The sequence below is a fragment of the Marmota monax genome, unplaced genomic scaffold (assembly GCF_021218885.2).
Source record: "Marmota monax isolate L192 unplaced genomic scaffold, Marmota_monax_Labrador192_F-V1.1 WCK01_AAM20220418_F8-fsc00163, whole genome shotgun sequence".
Lineage (NCBI taxonomy): Eukaryota > Metazoa > Chordata > Mammalia > Rodentia > Sciuridae > Marmota > Marmota monax.
Genome location: NW_026693660.1, coordinates 3,094,528 through 3,118,567, shown reverse-complemented (window position 1 = coordinate 3,118,567; position 24,040 = coordinate 3,094,528). Strand labels below are relative to the sequence as shown.

General features: G+C 47.1%; 2 protein-coding genes across 4 annotated transcripts in view; both read left to right on the top strand.

The window, feature by feature from the left end:
- The window catches only part of Dcp1b (decapping mRNA 1B), a 66,905-nt gene extending 64,698 nt beyond the window's left edge, over positions 1-2,207 (top strand). Inside the window, exon 13 of one of the 3 annotated variants that reach the window (XR_009228277.1) lies at positions 1,306-2,207. The gene's annotated coding sequence lies outside the window, so the exon portion shown is untranslated. The remainder of the gene's footprint in view (positions 1-1,305) is intronic. The other 2 variants (XR_009228276.1, XR_006855164.2) reach the window with 2 other exon arrangements.
- A 10,433-nt stretch (positions 2,208-12,640) lies between these two features.
- The window catches only part of Cacna2d4 (calcium voltage-gated channel auxiliary subunit alpha2delta 4), a 108,430-nt gene continuing 97,030 nt past the window's right edge, over positions 12,641-24,040 (top strand). Inside the window, exons 1-6 of the mRNA XM_046459834.2 lie at positions 12,641-12,925; positions 16,190-16,271; positions 17,829-17,945; positions 18,462-18,521; positions 19,714-19,876; positions 20,829-20,960. Coding sequence (XP_046315790.2) covers positions 12,696-12,925; positions 16,190-16,271; positions 17,829-17,945; positions 18,462-18,521; positions 19,714-19,876; positions 20,829-20,960 — 784 coding nt within the window. The 5' untranslated portion in view covers positions 12,641-12,695. The remainder of the gene's footprint in view (positions 12,926-16,189; positions 16,272-17,828; positions 17,946-18,461; positions 18,522-19,713; positions 19,877-20,828; positions 20,961-24,040) is intronic.

Genomic DNA, 24,040 nt, shown 5'->3' with positions numbered 1-24,040 from the left:
TGAGCTGCTGGGATTACAGGCATGTGCCACCGCGCCCAGTGGGGTCTGTTTTTTATAGGTCTTAAGGAGAATTAACGATAGCAGAATGTTTAGTGTGACTTAAGTATTAGAGACGTAGGATGCGCCAGTTGAGCCATGAGGAAACTAGTTGTGCAGGTTCAAAGTGTAAATCAGGGAAACAGTTGCAAGAGTTGGAAACCCATTGAGACTGGGATGAAAGTCTAGAGACCAAAACCCATCATTTGCCTTCTTTCTCCCCGGGGGTTGTTATTCCATATCCTTCAACTCTGATGAATGAAGTGTCGATGAACATTTTCTGGTGCATGTCTGTGGTGGCCATGGAGCTTATCTCCCTGGGGTATGTACAGGGGAAGCACCATGGGTCATAGAGAAGCAGATACTTCCCCTCCCTATCATGCCTCCTCAGCGCCCTTTGACACTTCCTCCAGCAACATACGTAGCCTAAGTGAGACACTGTCAGTCTTAGTTTTCAACCATTCTGCTGGCAGGAGTGTGGTTTCCTGTTAAGTCTTTAGCCTGCATTTCCCAGATAACTATGGTGCTGAGCACACAGCCTGTCCATGTATATGTGACTTATTTGTATCTGGTCTTCTGTGAGACGTTCAATCAAGTTTTTTGGCCCATTTTTATACTGAGCTATTTGCTTTTCTATGTCGATTTGTCTTAGTTATTTTTGTGTTCTCCTATGAATCATCTGTTGGATACAGGGATAAATACTTCCTGTATATTGTCGGCCTTTTCACTCTCTTAATGGTCTCTTCTGACACCATCCCAAGTGTTCTTCGTTTTAATGCAGTTATTTTTTCTCTTATTATTAGTAATTTTTGCATTTTAAGACATCATTGCCTAGCCTCAAGCATGCATTTTACAGTTATGTTAATGATATTGTGTTAGGAATCTGATTCTGTTTTTTCCTTCACCAAATGCTGCACTGTTACTTTTCATCCTGGTTGCCATGCAGATATCTAGCCAGCCATTTCTCATCCCTGTGTAATACTCCACGCTGCATCGACCTGCTCCTCTCAGGACAGGCACACGAATTCCCTTCCTGGCCCTGCCTGCCTCCACAGTGACTGTCCTTTTGCTACACTCTCTCCCTGTGTCACCCTGTGTCACCCTGTGTTGCCCTGGGGGTGGGAAAATGCACAATCCAACAAACCCATGAACTTTAAAAAAGCTTTGTCCTCACATTGGATCATATCCCAATTGACGGTTTATACAGTCACCCACGGTTGCTAGCTCCTGGATGTGGCAGCTTTCACCCCTTCTTTTTGCTTCTCCTAGGTGTCTCTGATTCAAGGCAGAACATTCTTGTATCTGCACAGGGAGCCAGGACCAGGGTCACCCGAGAAGACCTGGGGCCAAGGCCTAGGGATGTGAGCTTCCACAAACTCCCCAGGTAGGTGTATGGGAAAAGGCAACCCTTCCCCAGGACACTCATATTACTTTCAGTATTTTCAGAACACCTCGCTTCTGACACCAGATGTGGGTGGTTTTCCACACCCATCATTTCTACTTTCGGGACACCAACAGAGAGCACGCTGCTATTTAATTATGACGCCGACTATCTGGAGTGACGCAGACCCAGTCCTACAGAGACTGCCCCACCTCAGATGCCAATCATAAGCAGTGGGCCCTCAGGTTACCTACACTTCCACACTTCTGTCTGACCTGGCTACAAATCAGAGATTCCTATGACCATTTCTTTGGGTTCCATAATTTTCCACGACACCTTCTGGAACTCAGGAAAACACATGTGCTATGAGAAAGGACGTAGATGGACACTTAACACAGAGGTACATAGAGTGAAATTTGGGAGGGTCCCAAACTTAGGAGCTTTTATCTGCATGGGATCGGGGCCCACCACCCTCCTGGGCACATGGATGTATTCACTAACCTAGAAGCTCTTCGAACCTTGTACTTAGGAATTTTTATGGAAACTTCATCCCATGGGCATAATGGATCATGAACTCAATCTTCAGCCCCTCCCTCTTTGCTCCCTGAGGATGGGGGATGGGGCTGGACGTTTCAAGCTCCCACTCCTGGCTTGGTCTTCCTGTGACTTTCCAGGACCCCACTAACAGTTGCCTTATTGCCACAGAAGATGCTCCCAGGGAATTCCAAGGCATCTGTGAGATCTGTGGCAGGACCTGAGGTCAGAGGCAACATCAGAACAAATGATGCTCTTAGAGCTGCATCTCTAGGAAAGTCCCAGGGTTTTAGGAGCTCAGAGCCAGGAGCTGGGGATGGACTCCAAATACATTTCTTTTTTTTTTTTTTAGATATAATTTTTAAAATATCTTTATTTTATTTACTTATTTTTATATGGTGCTGAGGATCGAACCCAGGGCCTCACATGTGCTAGGTCAGCACTGAGCCACAACCCCATCTCCCCAAATATATATTTCTTATTACAGTTTGTGAACAACCAGGTTTCATTTATTTAGTAAGCGCTGAGCTCTTACACCATGCCAAGAACGGATCTAGGCACTGGAAATGCAGTGAACAAAGCAAGTACTCCAGCCCTGAGAAGAAGAACTTGGACACTAAGCAAGAGGGACGAAATCACCAGGTGCAGGGGAGCATGCCTGTAATCCCAGCGGCTCAGGAGGCTGAGGCAGGAGGATCACGAGTTCAAAGCCAGCCTCAGCAAAAGTGAGACCCTAAGCAACTCAGTGAGGCCCTATCTCTAAATAAAATACAATATAGGGCTGGGGATGTGGCTCAGTCGTTGAGGGCCCGAGTTCATCCCCCGATACCAAAAAAAAAAAAAAAAAAAGAAAAAGAGGGACAAAATATGTGGGAAGCTAGAGAAGAAAATGCCAAGGAGGGGAATGAGCAGGGAGGGAAAGGAGGTGCCCAGCACAGATGGCAGGTTGGACAGGGTCCAGGGGAAGGTCTCCCTGGGAAGGGAACAAGTGAAAAAGAGCTGAAGGGGCTTCAGGAGGGGCCCTGTGAGTATGTGGGAAGGGCATTCCAGGCAGAGGAGGCTGCTGCTTTCCCTTCCTCTATCCTTGCATGGGCATCGCTGGCTCTGGAAAAAAAATCCCCAAATACACGCCCCCCCCCCCCCCCGCCTGCTGTGCAGGCAGAACCCACTGACTGGAGACAGGCCTCCATGCACGTGTTACAGGCACCCCCCAACCCAGGGCATTCCACAACCACCCACCACTCCCCTTCCTCCATTCCATCAGCCCTTGGGTTTTCAGGTGTCCTTTGCGTGACCACATTTATTTGGCGTGACCACATTTATTTGGGGATGTAGGCCCCAGTCCCAGCCTGAAAGAGAGTCACAGTTGGTTTGAGCTAGTTATGACTGTCCCCATTCACATGCCTCCGCCTCGCCTCCGTTAGGCGTGGTCATTGATAAGTAAAAGGAAGTCTGCTGGGAGGCTTCTGCAACAGATGCTTTTCACAGATAAAATGAGAGAGATATAGAAAAAATCAATCTCTCTTCCCCATCAAGATGATATTATGTCTAGATGTAATGTCTGAAACAGTGGCAGCCATCCTGTGACCAGGAAGGGAGCTGGCTTGAGGACAGTCCAAAATACTGAGTATGTCAGGAAAGAAAAATGGAAGGAACTTGAATCTTCAGTGACATCTTTTGCTGCATTAACTAACTCTAGGATCACCTACCTCTAGCTCTCTTATGAGATATTAAATTATTATTATTATTACTATTATTTGTACTGAGAATTTACCCCAATGTTGCATTTACCTCTGAGCTACATCGCCAGTCCTTTTTATTTTTTGAAGCAGGGTCTCACAAAGCTGCTGAGGACCTCACCAAATTGCTGAGACTGGCTTCACTTTTGTGATCCTCCAGTCTCAGCCTCCCATCATGCCCAGCTAAATTGTTCTTATTTTTAAATCAATTGAGTAGGGTTTTCTGTTACTTTCAGCCAGAGCCTGACCTCACATGCTTGATGTGTTTGGGAAATTCTTGGGATGGTTCCCCAGAGTCTACACTATTCTTAAGACTTGGTGGGCCCTGCAATGTACTTGGGCTTACTATCAGACTTAACCCGCCTCTACAGGAGCACAGGCAAGTTTTGTGAAGATCCAGAGAGGGAGCTGCTCCCCCTCTGGCCTTTTGGATAGGAGTGTCCCTGTGTCTGTCTTCTCAGTAGCCTGTGAGCTCCTTAGTGTCCTCCACTGAGTCTGTATGACCCTTCGCGGTTCCAGGTACACAGTGGGCACCAAACAAAGGTTGGTGGGGTGTGGGCTGCAGAGAAACCAGAGAGGAAGGGGAGGAAGGGAAGTGAACGTGTCACAGAAGCTCAGTCCGTATCCCCATGCCAACCAGATAACGAGGAGATGGTGTTGAGAAAAAGGAAAAAGGTTTATTGCTTTGCTAGCAAAGGAGAAACACGGGGGACTCCTGTCCCAAAGACTGTGATTCTGCTCATCAGAAGGAACAGGGGGCTTTTAAGGAGGTGATTCAAAGGCTACATTCTCTGTTCTCTGTTGGAGTTGAAATTCACTTGTTAATTTGGGAGACAATCCTCTCTGAGGTCTTCTGGTATCATCCCCAAAGTCTGGATTACTTCCTTCCTCGGGTGGCTGTATGCTCAAGGACAGATAAATCTGCCTAAATGAATAGGAAAGGCAATCCTGTTTCCCCTGAGATTAGGGAGGGGAGAGATTAGGGAGGAGCAGGGAGAGAGGAAGAGAAAGAAACATGTCCACTTAAAAATGAGTTGCCGTGGCAGGACAGCAAGGGCTATTTTCAAAGCAAAGTGACCACAGTTAGAGATGGGAAAGAGGAGAGCATGAGGAGTGGATTCCAGAGGGCGCTTTACAGAGAAGTGTGGAGTGTGCCTTCCTTGGGGCACCAATGGAGTCCCCATGAAGGAAGACAAGGAGATATAAAACAGAGGGGTGGAGGCTCAAGGGACCCAGAGGCCACTGGTCACAGACAGGTGACCAGAACAGATCCACAGTTATGAGCATGCCCATCTTGTTCCCTCCACACTCCCTGAAACAGGGCACATCTTAGGCACAACACAGAGGAAGCCCCTTCTCTCCCGGTTCCAGTGATGTTTCAGGAAAAAAAAAAAAGAAGGCTGGACTCAGAAGTCCCCAGAAGCCCCATTGCGCATGATCATCAGAGGCTCCAACTCCCATTTGCTGCTTCTCCTTCTGCCACTGTGTTCCTGAGGCAAGCCAGGAGCTTCTTTACCAGTCCTCCATGGTACGGCCAAGGGTTCTCTGAACGGGAACATTGAGCCCAACCAAGGCATGCCACAGGGCTGTTCCACCGGGGAGGGCAGGCCAGTGTACACAAGGTCACTTGAAGACAATACTATGACAAAATGTTGACTTCCTTTAATGCAAGTTTTTGGTGGGGAGGTACCAGGGATTGAACTCGGAGGCACTCGACCCCTGAGCCACATCCTCAGCCCTATTTTTTATTTTATTTACTTAAAGACAGGATCTCAGTGAGTTGCTTAGGGCCTCGCTTTTGCTGAGGCTGGTTTTGAACTTGCGATCCTCCTGTCTCGGCCTCCTGAGCTACTGGGATTACAGGCAATTTCTTTACTGGAAAACCTCTACAATATTCTGGAACATTCTCCCTTCTGGATGAAGAAGATGAACCCTTCCTAAAGGCCACAGGATTTCTTTCAACCTCTGTCTTACTGTTTTTAAGACAAAGTTGCTTTAAGAAAAACCCAGACGGCATCCCTGGGCTCCCAGCTTGTCTTAATTTGTTGGCCCTGGATGATGCTAACCCTGGACATTTCCCACAATTAGACAAGTGCCCATTTTGGCCTTTCAGGGATGCTGTCCTTGGGAAGCTCAGAACAGCAACTTCTGTGCAAGCAGCCGCCTGGACCAGGCTTCCTTCACAGGACCTGGCTGGGTCTACAGGGAAAATGCCTGCTCCTTGCCAGAGCCAGCCCCTCTCCACAAGCAATCGCTTCTGGTTCTACCCTCCGGCCTCTGTGGCCTGTCACCACCATGTTCAGCACCTGTTTCCAGAGCCTTGCTCTCACTGGCACAGGCCCCAGCATTTTTTTTTCTTAAGTTGTAGTGGACACAACACCCTTTATTTATTTATTTGTTCGTTTGTTGTTTATGTAGTGCTGAGGATCGAGCGCTCTACCGCTGACCCACAACCCCAGCCCTGGGGCCCCAACATTTTGAACAACAGTGCGATTTTGAGAATTGCACTGCCAGGATACTTAGTGATTCTAAATTTAAGTTCATGCCATTTTTCCGCCCAGGTAGTGGGGTGGCCTGCGGGATTTATTTCCACTGCATTCTTGTCCACCTGGCCAAGTACTCATTGCAACGTCCTTGATGTGCACTGTCACCTGCAGGGTGCCCCCACCTCTTCAGGGCTCTGATCATTTGTGGCTACAGAAGTGCAAGTTCAAGAGAAGGTAGGGAGTGAAGGCGAGGCTGGCGGGACTCTGATTTTGAAGCGACACTCCTGGGATTCCTTCCCCCTCCCCCCCTGCTGGGGTGCCCAGGGGTCTCTCCCAGAGGGCTTCCCAAGCCTCTCTGCTTTTCCTCCTCTGGGCCATCTGACCTCCATCTGGAATGGAAATACAGCAAGTGCAAGTAGCTTGGACTTTCCAGTGACGTGACCTAGAAGGTAGTTTCCAAGGAGCATGGATGTAGTCACACTTTTCTGTACCATATGCAGGGAGGACCCTGGGAACTCTGCCTGTCGGCCTGATGTGACAGGTGCCACCAAGGCCAGCAGATCTCAGCCCCAGCCTGTCCTTCATCCTTCTCTCTCCTTCGACAAGCTTCTTATGCTGTGTCACTGGGGCCCTTCTTGGCAGACGGCTTAACATGCATGGAATTTGCATCTACCTCTGTGTGTTGCATACACGTGTCTGAAGTGGCACCGTGTGGTGTGTGTGCATGGGTGTGCCCATGTGTATCTGTTGTGTGTACTCGCTTACTGCCTACTCCCAGTCACTAAGCCCACTCTGTTTCCTGAGACTCAAATGTCCTGATTTTCATAGAGCACTGGAGCTCACATCTACCACTCAGACCATCCTCTCGACCATTTCTTGTACATAGATGACAAGATTAAGAGATGAAAGGCCAAAGTCACACAGGTGGTTAGTATCACAGTGTGGACTAGCAATCAGGTCTTCCATGGCAACAAACCAAAAAGGCCATGCAAGTCCTGGCTCCAGTAGGCCCCTGCACTCTGCAGCAGAGTCGTTGCCCTGGTCTCTGCCCTTTCTTGCATAACTTTGATTTTTTCTCTGAAAAGAGGGGGATACCCTTTACCAGCTCCCTTTAAAGTGCCCTTGGAATAAAGGTTTGCCCATTAGTCCTTATATAGGACGAGAACTTAAATGTGAATGATAATAGGGAATGCATTAATGCCAGACCCAGTGCTAAGAGCTTTGAGAGTGAGGTAGACATAGTTGGCAACATAATATCCATCACTCTGTTCTTCCTTGATAACAATACCCGACCCCAAGCAGTTAGGGTAAACCCATTCCTGTCTTTCCAGCCTACCTTGCAGCTCATGGTGACCATATAGCCCACTTCTGGCCAGTGGCTCAGAAACATACATATGCTGGTGCAGCGGGTGAGGCATGGCTCTTCTGCCTCCCACGGAGAACTTGAATGTAATGGTTAGAATAGCAGCATCCATTTTGTGATAATGAGGTGGCAAACATGAGGATGAAAGTCAGAACACAAATGAAGGAAAGGTAGAAAGAAGGTCTGCACGCATCCCAGAGCAGCTGAACCAAATGAGCTGTGCTGGAACTGCCTATTCAGATTTCTTGCTTAGTTTTAACAAATCCCTGTAAGTTAGTTGGGTTTTCTGTTATTTGAAGCGGAATACATTGATGCCTAATGCAGACAGGTTGAACCATCTCTGTTTTACAAGTAAGAAAAATGAGATGTCTTCAATGACAGAGTTAGGAAAGAACAGTGCTGGTGTTCAAACCAGATCCCCTGAAGCCAGAGCCCCCAAGTTCCCGTGTTTTCCATAGTTTGTGAAGCAAATAATAAATATGAATAAGACTTCAAGGAGAATGTTTATCCTAGTTAAAAGGCTAATTAATAACAGATGAATCTCATCTTCATATTATATTAAGCACAGTGGCCCTCGCTCTCAGTACTGCTGGTGACCTCTCTCTGGCCACCATCACTTGGATAGCCCTTCCTGAGAAGGTTTGTGACTCACCAGAACTGAGCAAATGTAAACCTTCCTCAGATACAGGGCCATGTGTAGCAGGGCAGGGAGGTCAAGGCCACCTGTGGAGGACTCAAGCACACAAGCCCCTCCAACCTACAGATCAGGAAACTGAGGCCCAGGGAGGGCTGCACTCTGCCCAAAGGCACACTAGAATTAAGGGAGCAGCAGCTTCCCAAGGCGAGGGCTCTGTCTTCCCTGTGCTACAACTCCAAGCCCACTGGGTCAGACTGGCCTTGGGACCTGGGCTTGGGTCCCAGCCTTCCCAGTCCTCACAGTGTCCCACAGTGGAGCTGCGGGTCTGTCTCTGATATGGACATTGTCACGTTGCCACATGGCCTCCACTCCCTGTCTGCACAGGCCCACCCACAGCAGGTCAGGACCTGGAGTTGGGTCAGGGCTCACTTGTGGGTCAAATAGGGAGCTACTGGTTTGTGGCCAGTACCCCTTGGCATCTCTGGTCTTCGCCCTCAAAGCCTGCTCCTGGAAGCCTCTTCAGGAATTCTCCCTGCGCTACTGCTGGGCTGGGAAGTGGAAGACATGCAGAGAGCTGTGGAAATTCACCAGCTCCTTTGCACCTCCAGGTCCTCCCCTACAACCTACATCCCCTCAGCATCCCCCTCTTTGAGTGGCTTCCGGCCTCAGTCTTTCCTCTGATATTCCTTCCCATGAGCGCATGCGCGCCCCTCTTGCTCTGAGGGGTTACTTCCGTGTATTTATAGATCCGGCAGGTCCCCCGGGAAGCCTCTCCTAGGCAGACAGTCTGTGCGCGCAGCTGCTGCCTGCCTGGCCCACCTCTAATTAACCCCCTGCCCTCTGCTCCCAGGACTTTGATGTGCCCCAGACTCTCCAGGCAGAAGGAGGCTTATGTCCCACCGCCCGCTGCACTGCAGCCCCCTGCATCTGCAAATCTAGGTTGATGCCAGGCTGATGTGCTTGTTTATCACCTGAATCCAGGCTGTGCTCCTTTGTGATCGGTTGGGAGGCACGCGCGCAGGAGGCCCGTGTTCAAGCTAGACCGCAGTGTTTTGCTTAATGGCCTTATTTGCTCCTGCTTCCTCCTTTGTTAATAGTAAAAATTGGCTGAGTCATGATTTAAAGGCATTAGGAATCTGAAAATGTGCTTTCCCTTTCAAAAGCTGTGCTAGAATACAGACAGAGCTAGGGTTTTGTTGTGATCGATGTTTGAAAAATGGGAAGCAGGCTTTGGAAGACAAAGCAGGGGTCCAGACTGGGCAGCTGTACCTCCACCCCCACTCCCTGCTTCTTTTCAAAAGTTGAGGTAAAATGCATACAGCACAAAATTCATATAATGTAAGATTTATGTGTATAGTTCAGTAGTATTTTGCAGGGAGAGGGGGACTGGGGATCGAACCCATGGGCACTTAACCACTGAACCACATCCCCAGCCCTTTTTATTTTTTATTTAGAGACAGGGGCTCACTAAGTTGCTTAGCATCTCGATAAGTTGTAGAGGCTGGTCTTGAACTTGTGATCCTCCTGACTCAGCCTCCTGAGTCACTAGGATTTAGTAAATAGTAAATAGTCGTTCTTTTAAACTCCTAACAAGTTACCCTATACAAGTTTGCCATCTCTTCTTGCAGTGATTCAGCCATGGTTTTGTCCCTATCAAAACTCAAGTTGAGGCCAGGTTTGGGAGGTAGAGCCTGTGGGAGGTGCTTGGGTCAGGGGAATGGGTTCTGCCAGTTCTCAGGTGGGAGATCTCATTCTTACAGGACTGGATTACCTAAGAGTGGGTTGTTAGAAGAAAAAGTTACCCCTTATGTTTAGCATGTCCCCACTTGGGCGTGTGCCAGTGTGCCCAGCCTGATTTCACTTATTATATGAGATTGAGTAGTCAGAATCATAGAGACAGAAAGTAGAATGATGTGTCAGGTATGGTGGCACACTCCTGTAATCCCAGTGGCTCAGGAGGCTAAGGCAGGAGGATGGTGATTTCAAAGCCAGCCTCAGTGATTTAGTGAGGCCCTAAGCAACTCAGTGAGAACCTGTCTATAAATAAAATATTGGAAAAGGCTGGGGATATGTCTCAGTGGTTAAGTGGCCCTGGGTTCAATCCCTGGTACCCACACACATACACACACACACACACACACAAAAATAGAATGTGATTTGGTGATTTCCAGGGGCTAGCAGGGTATAAGGAGCTCTTATTTAGAGGTATAGTGTTGCAGTTCCATATGGAGCAGGTCAAAATTCATATACAGATCAGTAGTGAGAATAGCCTGCAAAGTCCCTGTACTCCAGAATGGGCAACAGAGAAAGACCCTGTCTCTTAAAAAAAAAAAAAGATATAGCTGGGCCTGGTGGTGTACATTTGTAATCCAAAAATCTTGGGAGGTTGAGGAAAGAGGATGCAAGTTCAAGGCCAGCCTCAGAAACTTATTAAGGCCCTAAGCAACTGAATGAGACACTGTCTCAAAACCATAAAAAGGGCTGGGATGTAGCTCAGTGGTAAATTGCCCCTGGGTTCAATCCCTAGTACCAGACACACACACAGACACACACACACAATATGTATACATGCAGACACATAGTTTCAGTTCTATAAGATGAAAGAGTTTGGAAATGGATGGTGGTGATTGTTGCACACTAATGTGAATGTGTTTAATAATACTGTGTTACACCCTTATAATGATTAATAATTACAAATTTTATGTTATATAATTTTGTCATAAAAAATAAATTGAAAGGGTGAAAATTTATTTATAATTAAAAAAATCATTCCCAATTACAAATTTTGAGAAGCTGAAGAAGTCCACAAAACTCACAAAGCCTAGAAACAGTACATATTCTTTTATGTACAAACCGCCCAACACACCTCTGTAGTATTTATACTAAATATGTATGATTTGTAGTCCTGAGACATGTTAATGTTATACAACATTAATCTGAAATGAAGGCGTTCATAGGAACAATTCAAATGCATTTTTAAAATCACTGCCACATTGTATTGAGCCACATAACTGTGTAACCAGATTCCTCTGATACTACAACATTGACTTATTGATGAATATGTGTAGGAGTTTTGTCACTAGAACACTTGCTTCTTCAAGCATTTTACTGCGTTGGTGGCAATTTTGCGTACCATTTTGCTGGAACCACCAGATTTCCTCAAGAAAGACAAATCAGTCACTCTAAGAAGAAGCTGCAGTCCAGCACATGGGATGCATAGTGTGTGGCTTCACTTCACACTGTACCACCACCAATTTCACAAACATGAAAATGTTGATCAATTCTGTTTTACATAATTGCCATCAGAAAAGAAATCAATGTACGGTGTGATTGCAATTATGTCCATCAATCTCAACCTTTTTCCTAATGGGAGAGAATTCTTGTTTTGGTTAGGCCTATAGGAGAACCAGATTCTTTGGATGAGCTTCTGCTCTGGGCCTGGAGCCTTATTTTCCCCTGACCTACCACATATAGCCAGCAGTAGGCGCTGTAGTACATATTCACATGGCAATACAACTTGACCTGGGGGTGGGGGCATGGTCCTGGGTGATTGCAGATGACTTGTCTATTCAAGGAAGTGACTGTGAGTGACCGAACTACATTCCACTAAGCCCAAATTAAGTGTTTCCTCAACTCAACTTTCACGGAGCTGGATAGTGCAAATGCCCACAGTCATTCAAACAAACATAACCCAACTAAAGGACAATCAAAGAAGTCAGCAAGCAGAGACAGGGGACTTCACTCATTGTGATTAAACTATCTGACTTTTGTAAATTTTACAAAAACACTTGACTGTAGGAACTCCCTGGAAAGGGAGGAGTCCATGCAAGAGGGAGGACCTAAAACACTATCAACTTCACAGTAAACCTGTCCCTTTCCCAGAGCCATGAGCAAGTAAGGTGTGGGGCGTGGGGGCCCATAGATTACCTTATATGTGACCTAGCCCAAAGGGAGCAGGCTTGGAAACATGAGCCGACCCCTATCTCAGGCTCCCAGAGCCTCTGGAGGCCCAGCCAAGCAGGGCTGATGCTTCTGTCCTCCTAGGATTGCTCTGAAGTCAAAGAGAAGGTTTGCTACAGTCTTGGTCAATCAGACCACTGTACAAACCCAGCTGCCCTTCCTTTGTCCCCTAGCTGGGTTCATAGCATCCTGGTCCTCTTGGGTCCAGAAGCTCTTCTGTTGGTACAGGTCTGCCTCTTTAAAGCAGAAGGATATGCTGCAGCCCCTAATGGAATGAGCTGAGATCAGGGTAATCCTGCTGAGGTCACTGCCCACACCTTCTGCTCACCCCCCTCTCTGCTGTCAGACAGGGATTAGAGGAGAGGCCAGAGGATTAGAGAGGCCCATTTTGTCACAACCTCTCCAGGAGGCCTGCTGGTCAGGTGTGCTCCTCTGCAGCCGTGGGGCAGACCTCCCCTACCAGGATCCAGCTGAGAGGCTGAGCCCTCTAGGCTTGCAGGGTCCTGCAGTCCGAAGGCTCTGGACCTCCCAGGGATCTGGGAGGCAGGCCAGAGAGCTGATGGGCTGGGGCTGCTCTTTCCTCTCCCCCTATCCTGACCCCAGCAGGATCACCATGCCTGGGCTACCCAGGTTCTACCCAAACCCTGGCTTCACATACAACTGGGCCCCCTGCCATCAGCAGCCAGGAGCCTGGGCCTTCCTGCAGAAGACCACAGTCATCCTGTGGCTGCTGCTGTCCAGCACTTCTCTGGCCCCCACATGGGGTCAGACCAAGATTCCTCTGGAAACGTAAGCATGAAGTTCAGCCTCCCCCCAGAAAACCCCTTATGCTTCCCTTCCTTCCCACAGCACCCCTCCATCCTCTACTCCCTTCCCTCTCCACTCTCCTGGGGGCTGCTCCTGCCCACTGTCTTGCTCTCAAGGCCTTTTCTTCCCTGCCCTCCTCTCCTCCCCAAATCTCTGCTGATTTTGGAGTCCCCAGAGTCTGTCTGATGGCTTTAAGTAGAACTGATCTTCCCGCTCTGACCTTGTTAGCATGGCAAGTTGCAGGTCCAGCCCCTGCAGGGCTGATGCCCTTTCCAGGATGGCTGCCTAACGAGGCTGCGCGGAGGGGTGTTGTGTAGACCCTTAAAGAGATGGTCATGGCTGCCCAGAGGATTTGTTGGGAAACTTGTAATGTGACATCCTGAAAGGGGAAGGCAGTTCTAAACTGACAGAATGGCTCATGCGAACAGAAGGTGGCGTGTTCAGGATCAGGCATCTCTCAAAGATCTTTTTATGCTAGACATTCTCCTTGAGAGAGTCCCTCTGCCTTCAGAATGTCAATTTATGTTCGTGTGCTGACTCACACTCCTGTCCCTGTGGCCTCCTTCTTCCCTTTCTATGACTTTTTGCTTCCTTCCAGGCCTTAATTCTATACCCCACCATTAAGACCAGCTCCAGGTAAGACTCTAGTGTCAGTCATTCATACCTTGGTATAAATTACTGTGTGATATCCCTGGAGTGTTTATTTTTTAGTCCTAGGAATTCCCACTACATGTGGGGAGTAGAACATTCTAGACTAAACGTGTTGACTTCCCAGTCCACATCTAAGTCCAGCCACCTGAGCCCAGCATGACAGCCAGGCTATCAGTACATCCAGTTACCAAATACATGCCTGAACAGAGGTGGGGATGGGGGAGCCCAAACAATGCACAGAGTTTGTACTTGATCTTGAGTAGCAGTGGATTTGGTTTCCCTCAAGTGGTATCCCCCTCCTTGTTCTCGGCCCAGCACTGTGCTAGGTGCTTCACCCATGACTCCTGTAACCCTTTCCGCAATTCAGTGAGATGAGTGATATAATTTCTAGTTTGCTTTTGAGGGTACAGAGGCTCAGAGAGGTTAGATACTCTTGTAAGTTTGCAAGTCCAGTAAATGCAAGTGCCAGAATTTGAACTCAGCCTGGGTTTGCTTTTTACCATGACACCCACTGCCGGCTCTACAACGGTGCGCGTTGCTGAGGAAGATGTTAATACTTTGATGTTGCTGGGGGAGCTGTTAATACTTTACATCCCCAGAATGCACACCAATTAATAGTAGAAGGCAAACTCCAGGAACAGGCTGAGGGCCAAGTCCAGATGGCCGGAATCCAGTTCTCTGCAGAGGAGAACCCAAGGGCAGGCAGTCTATGTAGGAAACTCAACAGCAGGCTGAGATGGCAGCCTGCAAACATCCTCCTCCCAGCCTTCTCCCCACCCTCCTCTCCCCCTGTGTCTTCCCTCTCTCTCCTGCTGAGTTCTTCTTTTCAGTCTTTCCCACCCCAAAGACCCTTCACCCCGCTCATGTCAAGCTCCGCTCAGCCTCCAGTCTTCACCGCCCGCCCTCCCAAATCTAAGTTTTGCCAGGACCCCGTTGCTTTAGATGCTACCCACTTTTATTGAACCCCAAAGTCCCAACTTCCATATTGTCACACTCTCCTGGTTTCCTGGGGGCTTCTGAGTTACTTGTTGTCTTCTTAAAGTGCCCCTTTCCTTCTTCATGCCCCTGAAATTGTTGGCACTCCCCAACATTTGGCGTCTTTCACGGATCTTCTTATGCTATACATTCTCCTTGCGAAAACTCCTCTACCCTCAGAATGCAATTTCTGCTCATGTACTGACTGGCTCACAATCCTGTCTCTTGAAACTCACATTTCCAATGCCTGTGCACATCTCTTTCTGAATATCACGTGAGGTTTTAAACCTCAAGTTCATGTCTTTCAATATACAACGGGATTGGTGCTGTCTGGAGTTGGGCAGTGCACAATTTACCCATTGGCGCTCCACAGCCCTGTAACCCAAGTCACACCATCCGCCTTCCCAACGTGCTCCTGATCTTCCTGATGTTTTTTATTTTTATTTGGTGATACCACTATGAGCTCAACAACCCAAGCTGGAAACTTGGAATCACCTTTTATTCTTCCAAGCTCTTCTGTACTCTCTACCTAGAATCCTCTTCCAAATCTCTTTGCCAGGCTAAGCTTTACCAAAGCTCATAACGCTGACCTCAGATACCCCCCCCCCCGCAGGAAATCTTCCCTTACCATAACTGCCACTCCCCCAGCTCCATGGGACCCCCTTCAGATTTATATTATGCTATCTATATGGGAAGGGCTGTTTCCCGAGTGAAGGTTTTGCACTGTGGTGTCACCCTAGGCTGTGCACATAATAAGACCTCGATAAATTTTGGTTGAGTCACTGATTAAATGCTGATCTTGGAATGATCACACAGACCAATCCCATTTGCTCCATCTGGAGAACCTCAGGACCCCTGGACCTTCCCAGATATCAGGATCTCAGTGTACTTCTGGGGAGTGGAGAAGAGGTCAGGATTTCCCTACCAGCAGCCTACCCAAGACCTAGGTGTGGCCTCCTTTCACCCTTCCAGCCTGCCCTGCCCTGGGCCTCAGGAAAGCCACTTGGAGCCTTTCCCCCTGGCCCCTCTCCTCATGCTATCTCTGAGGAAGGCTCAGTGGTCCCCAGTGACCTTGAGTAAGTAAACACAAGTATAAATGGCTCATCGAGACTCGCAGCTGTGCCCAGGAAGTTCCAGTTTTGTTCTTGGGGTCTTCCCCACCCTGCCTGAACCTGTGCATCACCTCTTCCCTTCCTCTCCTCCCCTTTTTCTACTCAAAAAAAAAAAAACCAGCTCCAGAGGCCTTGGGGTCAAACTTGGTTGTAGACTCATTTGTCCTGTGATCTTCAACAGGAGAACCAGCCAGGCAGCGGGAGTCACTGAACCCTGGTGCAGCTGCTGGCCCTGATGGGTTCTCCAGTCTTCTGCCTTGGCCAGGGCTACAGCTTCAGGGCCAGGAAGAGGGACAAGAGCTCTCTGTGTGTGTGTGTTTCTGAGTGTGTGTTAGTGTGTGTGTGTGTGTATACCCATACCTGTGCATGGATTTCTGTGTGTATCATGTGTATTTCTGTGTGCTTGTGCCCGTGTGTGTCTGTGTGAGACACTTGCTTTGCACATGCGTGCACCTGGAGGCCTGTGTCTCTGTGTGCGCGTACACACACTGACTTTCATCCCTGGCAGAGTGAAGCTGTGGGCAGAAACCTTTGGCCGGGGCCTGTATGACACCGTGACCAGATACTCCGGCTCCCTCTTGCTGCAGAAGGTCAGTAACTGATCATGGGGTGGTCAAGGTCAGAGGGCAGTCAGTCAGGTCTCCTCCCTGGTAGAGAAGCAGAGTCCTCAAATGTCAGTACTTTGAAGGGTCTTGGAGACCATCTAGTCCAAATTCCTCATTTTCAGATAAGGAAACCAAGGCCCAGGGAGGTGAATAATTTGCTCAACTCCAGAGCCAGTCAACGGGGACAGTATGGTGGCATGGTCAGTTAGCTCCTTGGGAAGCTGATGTCAACATGGAACTAGACCCGCAAGAGCCTCATTGGGTGGGCAGAAAGGCTGCTCAAAACTAAGGGGAGCAGTGTGTGGGCAGACTTGGGTGCAGGTCTAACACATGATAGAGGGAGGCAGGCAGGAGGAGGGGGCAGCGGAGCCTCAAAGGACAGTGCAAGGGCCCTAGGTAGAAGTGGGTGGGCAGAAAGAGTGGTCCTTACCTCCTGCCCTCAGGCCCACAGCCATGTCCAGGAGCTGGAGTGCCCACGTGGTGCCCTAGCAGTGGTCTGAGCCCACAGGCAGAAAGCCCTCGTGGAGGAGACAGGGCTGCAGCACCTCCATCCTTTATCTGTTCAGTTCTTTTTGTGCAGATGTATGGCTAGCCTGTCCTTGTGCCAGATAATAAGAAACTTCATTTTCTCTAGGAGTTAAAACTCCCAGAGCAGTTTTAATAATAGCTCACCTTCTCTATCATTCCCATGCAGTCAGAGCTTTATGTTCACAATGGATTTCTCACCACAGTTCCATGAGGCATCTTCACATCTCATAAGTGAGGCCGAATCGCAGCTTCCATGCCTGCCCGTGTCCACACTGCAGTCCTCGCTCTCTTATCTCCCCTTCCCTACAGTCCTTGGACCCCCCACCACTTGCCACCCCCACAATGACAGCTAAGACCCCAGCTTCCCCTCATAATACCTATGTGGCAAACACCAACTCATTTGATTTTCTCATTTGCACCCTCCAGCCCCAGGTGAGGAAGACAGAGCAGTAATTGTGTGGCAGTTTTAGGTAAAAACATTTTTTAGAGTCTCCACGTTCTAGAGCCTTCTCTAAGGCATGGAAACATCAGTCTTACAGGCGAGGAAACTGAGTGATTTGCCTAAAGTCACAGGGCCAACAGACTGAAGAGCTAGTTAAACAGGCATTCATGAATACTCAGTGGGAAATGGTCTCTCCTGGGCCCAGAAAGTGAATTTGAACCCAGTTCTCCAGGCTCTCCTGGGCTCACTGACAGTTTGTCAGGCAGTGATCCTCAATGCCCATTCCAGTGGGCATGGAATTCTGGGAGCCTTGGTCCCATCCAGGCTGCCCTGCTCAATGGCTATTGACCTTGGTCAAGTTCATTGACCGAGGGCATTTGAAAAGAGGCAGCTATTATTATTATTGGTGCTATTATGCAAAGAAGAGAGGTCCTGACCTTCCCTCCAGCTGAGTGAACCAGGCTTTGCATGTGGAATACACTTGCCTAGAGGGTGGAGGCCACATGTAGTCAGGCACAAGCATCCCCATACAGAACAAAGTGTGCCCATTGCTCCCACTTTGCCCTGAACAGAAATACAAGGATGTGGAGTCCAGTCTGCAGATCGAGGAGGTGGATGGCCTGGAGCTGGTGAGGAAGTTCTCGGAGGACATGGAGAACATGCTACGCAGGAAGGTCGAAGCTGTCAAGGTTTGCCAGCCCACCTCCCAGCCCCATTTCTTCTCTCTTTGTTCTCAGGGCTTCCCAGAGGATGTGGCTGGTCTTATCAGTCCTTTCAGAGACCGCACTGGTTTGGGATGGTCTGATTCCTGCGCAGAGGAGTGTGGGCCTGTGCCTCTCAAGCTCTGCTGTATCTGTTGGTTCACACCAACCAGGATTCCTTAAGTGGACACTTCATGCCAGGGTTGGAGACATTCTGTTCCTACCTGGCCCGGCTAAGCTTGGTGGAATTCTGGTGACAAAGTCTCCTTAGCACAGGGCCCATCAGTATAAGTACCTCTGCTCCCCAGATCACTTGGGGACCATGAAAGTGGTTCCTCATGGCCAAAGGAATGAGAGAGGAGAGGAGGAGAGCAAGGGTGCTTGGCTTCAGGTAGCAGCTAGGAATGGAATTGTTGGGGTACATGGTGATCCTATGGTTAACCTATTAGGGACCCATGACCCCCTTTACCCATTCTCTGTCCCCTTTGCCTTCCCGTCCCTTAGAGTCTGGTGGAGGCTGCTGAGGAGGCAGACCTGAACCATGAGTTCAACGCATCTCTGGTGGTAAGTCCTCTGCCAGAACTGGCGCTGGAGGGTTTAACAACCACACGCCCAGTGGCCACCAAGGGTGACTAGATCCAGCTGCCTGATACTGGATACAAGGGTGGAGTATACAGTGGTGATCCACTCATTTTGTAAAACATACTGTACGCCCCCATGGGCAAAGCCAAGCCCTGAGCTCAAGAGTGGGCATAGTCTTGACCTCAGGAAGCTCATAGTTCACATTGCCCTCATGGAAGGCATGTGACCAGTCCACAAGGATAGGTCAACCAGGCAATAGGAGAATGAGGACTAGATGAGGGAGGGCCACCAGAAACTCCTGCAGGCAGCTGCACAAGGCCTGGGCCACAGGTTGTGTGGATTTGGGCAGGCAAGGCCTGGAGGAGAGTTGTTAGGCTAAGGGAAAAGAGAAGACAGAAAGGAAGCAGTGGGTAGCCCGCTTTGTGTCCAGAGAAAGGCGACTCAGAACATGGCCTTGGAGAGGTGATGGGAGATATGGTAGGAACCTTGAATGCCAGGCTCAGGATCTGGTTTTCCTTCTGCAAGGAATGGTAAGCCTGGAGGGAGGGAGCTAGGGGAGACATGACTGGACATGGGCTTTAGAAAGTTAATGCTGGCTGCAGCGTTGGGAGCTGGAGCTTGGAGGGGTGTGGGGTGTTGCACACCCCACAGGGGTGTGACCCTGTAGTATGGAGGAAATGGGAGGCCAGGCTGGTTATGGATCTATGGGTACTAATCCAAGTGGACCCTCCCACACTTTGTGGAAGAGACAGAAATAAGACCACTGTCCCTCAGAGAGGTACATGGGAACCACAGGCTGAGGGCACAGGGCCACCTGGGCACCATTCTGGTCTCCAGCACCCTTCCCACCCTGAAGAAAACTAATGGTGTTGATGAGGCTCTTTGTCTCTGTCTCTCCTTGAATCTCTATCTGCCTGCCTCTGACTCTGTCTCTGACCCACACTAAACCAAGCAGACAACCTGGCAATAATCAGGACAAGTTACACCAAAAACTACTCTGAAGTGTCCTCAGCTCCAGTTATCTGGACATGTGTCGTCCCCACATCACCCTGAACTTGGCCACCAGTTTGTCCAGTTCTCTTTCACATCCTTCTGACTTAGTCATTTCCTTCTCTCTGACTCAGTGTCCCCCGTGTCTTCTGTTTCTCTTGGGTTGATGCCCCTCTGTCCCTAGTTTGACTACTACAACTCAGTCTTGATCAATGAGAAGGATGAGAATGGCAACTATGTGGAGCTGGGAGCCGAGTTTGTCCTGGAGTCCAACGCACACTTCAGCAATCTGCGTGTGAACACCTCCATCAGCAATGTGCAGCTGCCCACCAACGTGTACAACAAAGGTTGCCACCACAGCTCCCATGGGCTATCACTCTCTTGGAACTATTTTGGTAGTTGTGAGGGTGGGGGTGGTGATACTGGTGTTATCAACGAATTTGCCTCCTTTGCCTGAGTAGCACTGCAGGCTATAAATTGTCTCTCCAATCTCCTTAACTAAGGATGAGTAAAGAAATTATTCTACACAGTATGGTGTATTGGTCTGTTTTCATTGGTAGAACAAGATATCTGAGACCGAGTAACTTATAAAGAAAAGAAGTTTACTTAGCTCACATTTTTGAAAGCTAAAAGTCCAAACAACATAGTACTGGCACTGGGCGGGGGGCCAGAGTGTGTCATATCATGGTGGATGGCATCATGGTGGAAGTGCCCATGAGACTGGAAGTCAAAGAGTGGGGAGGAGCTGGTCATGGTGGTGCTTGCCTGTAATCCCAGAGACTTGGGAGGATCACAAGTTTAAGACCAGTCTCAGCAACTTAGTGAAGCCCTAAGCAACTTAGCAAGACCCTGTCTCAAAATAAAAAATAAAAAGACCTGGGGGTGTATCTCAGTGGTAGAGCATCCCAGTACCAAAAAAAAAAAGAGTAGGGAGGAGCCAATCTTGTTCTTTTATAAAAATCCCCTTTAAGAACCAACCAGGGCCATATAAGAACTACAAAAATTCCTTCCCAAGGCAGTGCCCTCAGTAACTCAATTGCTTCCCACCAAACTCCACCACCTCTCAAATTGCTGCATTGGAGGCCAAACTTGTAGCATATGAACCTTTGAGGACACCCTCAAATACATCCAAACCATAGTACCATAGTAGGGAAAGAACTCAGTCTCTGGACTAGAGGGTGTGTGTGTGTGTGTGTGTGTGTGTGTGCATGCGCATGTCCATTTAGCATGTGAGGATTTGGCTACTTCTGCTTGCACCTTAGTCACCCCTGAAGTTCTTTCTATCATCTTGCCCTTCAGATCCAGATATTTTAAATGGAGTCTACATGTCTGAAGCCCTGAACCCTGTTTTTGTGGAGAATTTTCAGAGAGACCCTACATTGACCTGGCAGTATTTTGGCAGCGCAACTGGATTCTTCAGGATCTATCCAGGTGAGGACATTGGTGGCATTTCCATGATCTTCTGGGCTTGTTCTCTGGAACCCTGGGGCTTAGCCCCTCAGTAAATTGGGTTGTGCAGCCATCACCAGCTCTCTCCATCTTATAAACAGAAACTGTACTCCCAATACCAGTAACTCCTCATTCTCCCCTTTGCACCCCAGCCACCGGCTACCATCACTCTACAGTCTCTCTGTATGATTTGGACTACTCTAGGTGCCTCACAGAAATGAAATCACATAGCATTTGTCTTTTCATGCTTGACTTACTTTGCTCAGCCTAATGCCCCTAAGATTTATCTGTGTTGTAGTATGTGTCAGAATTCCTTTCCTTTTTAAAGCTGAATAACTTTCCATTGTCCATATGTGATATATTTGTGTATCCATTCATCCTTCAATGCACACTTGGGCTCCTTCCACCTTCCGGCTATGTGACTAATGCTGATAAGAAAGTGGTGTACAGATATCTCTTTGAGATGCTAATTTCGATTCTTTGGGGTATAAACTCAAACAGAAAGGACTGGGGATGTAGCTCCAGAAGTGAAATTGCTGGGTCATATGGTAATTCTTTTTTAAATTTTTTGAGGAACCATCATACTTTTTCTATAAGGCTGTACTGTTTTCCATTCCCATCGAGAGTGACAGGGTGGTCATTTCTCCACCTTCATGCTAACATTTGTCACCTGTATCAGGATGGCAGGGGTAATAGACGTGATATGGTATCTCATTGTGGTTTTGATTTGCAGTTCCTTAATGATTAATGATTTCAAGCATTTTTAATGTGCTTATTAGTCATTTGTATATCTTCTTCCTTTAGATAAATGTCTATTCAAATGCTTTATCCATTTTTCAATTGGATTGTTTGCTGTTGTTGTTGAGTTTTAGGGGTTCTCTATACATTTGAAATACTAATCCCTGATCAGACATGTGGTTTGCAAACATTCTCCCTCATTTTGTGGGTTGCTTTCTAACCTGTTGAGAGAGTCTTTTGATGGACAAATTTAAAAATCTTTCACAAAGTCCAATTTGTCTGTTTTTTTCTTTTTGTCTCGCCTTTGGTGTCATACCCAAAATATCATTGCTGAGGCCAATGTAATGAAGATTTTCCTCTGTTTTCTACCAAGCAATAGAAAACAATAGAAAGAAATTACCAAGGCACAACAAAGCCACACTGAGAAATTTTTTTTAAAGAGAGAGAGAGAGAGAGAATTTTTTAATGTTTATTTTTTAGTTTTTGGAGGACACAACATCTTTATTTTATTTTTATGTGGTGCTGAGGATGGAACCCAGTGCCCTACACATGCCAGGCAAGCGTGTTACCACTTGAGCCACATCCCCAGCCCCCACACTGAGAATTTTATAGTTGTAGGTTTATACTTAAGTGTTTTACCCATTTAGAAATAATTTGTGTTGATGATGTTGGATAAGGGTCCAGCTTCATTCCTCTGCATGTGGATATACAGTTTGCCCAAACCATTTGTTGAAAAGAATGCCCTTCCCTCATTGCATGGTCTTAGTGCCTTGATCAAAATGATTTAATCATACGAAAAGGGTTTATTTCTGGGCTTTCTATTCCATTTCATAGCTGTTTGCCAATAACATGCAGTTTTGATTACTGTGACCTTGTAGGAAGTTTCAAAAACCAGGAAATGTGACTCTTTCAGTTTGTTCTTCAAGATTATTTCAGTTATTTGAAATCCCTTGAGATTCCTTATGAATTTTAGGATGGGATTTTTTTTAGATTTTTTAATTTGTTCTAATTAGTTATACATGACCATAGAATACATTTTGATACATCATACATAAATGGAGTGTAACTTCTCATTCTTCTGCTTGTACATGACGTTGAATCACACCAGTCTATAGTCATATATGCACATAGGATAATAATGTATGTTTCATTCTACCATCCTTGCTACCCCCATGTCCCCTCCCCTCCCTTCACTCCTCTCTACCTAATCCAAAGTACCTCTATTTTTCCCTAGCCACCCCCAATTAGTGTGAATTAACATCCATATATCAGAGAAAAAATTCAGTCTTTGGTTTTTTGGATTGGCTTATTTCACTTAGCATGATATTCTCCAGCTCCATCCATTTACCTGCAAATGCCATCATTTCACTCTTCTTTAAGGCTAAGTAATATTCCACTGTGAATATATGCCACATTTTCTTTATCCATTCATCTGTTGAAGGACATCTATGTTGGTTCCATAGTTTGGCTATTGTGAATTTAGCCACATTGATGTGGCTGCAACACTATAGTATGCTGATTTTAAATTGGGTTTTTCAATTTCTGCAAAAAAAATGTCATTGAGATTTTGAGGGAGACTGCACTGAATCAGGAGATTGGGTAGTGTTGACATCTTAATATTCCAGTCCATGAAGAGGGCGTGTGTTTCCATTTATCTCTGTCTTTAATTTCTTTTTAAAAATTTTTTTTGAGTTTTAAAATATTTGTTCTTTTTAGATATACATGACAGTATAGTATGTTTTGACATATTATACATACATGGAGTATATAACTTATTCTAATTAGGATCCAATTCTTGTGGTGGTACATGATATGGAGTTTCATTGGTCATGTATTCATATATAAATATGGGAAAGTTATGTCCAATTCATTCTGTCTTTCCTATTCCCATCCCTGTCTTTAATTTATTTCAGAAATATTTGCAGTTTTCATTGTACAAAATGAATCTTTCACCTTATTGGTTAATTCCTATTTTATTCTTTTTGATGCTATTGTAAATATAAACATTTTGGTAACTTTCTTTCCAGATTGTTCATTATTAATTAATAGAAATTCAACTGACTTTGTATCCCGCAATTTTCCGAATTTATTTATTCAGTCTAACTGTGTGTGTGTGTGTGTGTGTGTGAGAGAGAGAGAGAGAGAGAGAGAGAGAGAGAGGGAACCTTTAGGGCTTTCTACATATACGATCATACAGTCTGTGAAAAGAGATAATTTTATTTTTCTGCCTTGTATGTTTTTTTTTTTTTTTGCTTCTTTTTCTTGCCTACTTATTTTGGTTAGAGCTTCCAGTACTGTGTTGAACAGAAATGGAAAAATCAGAA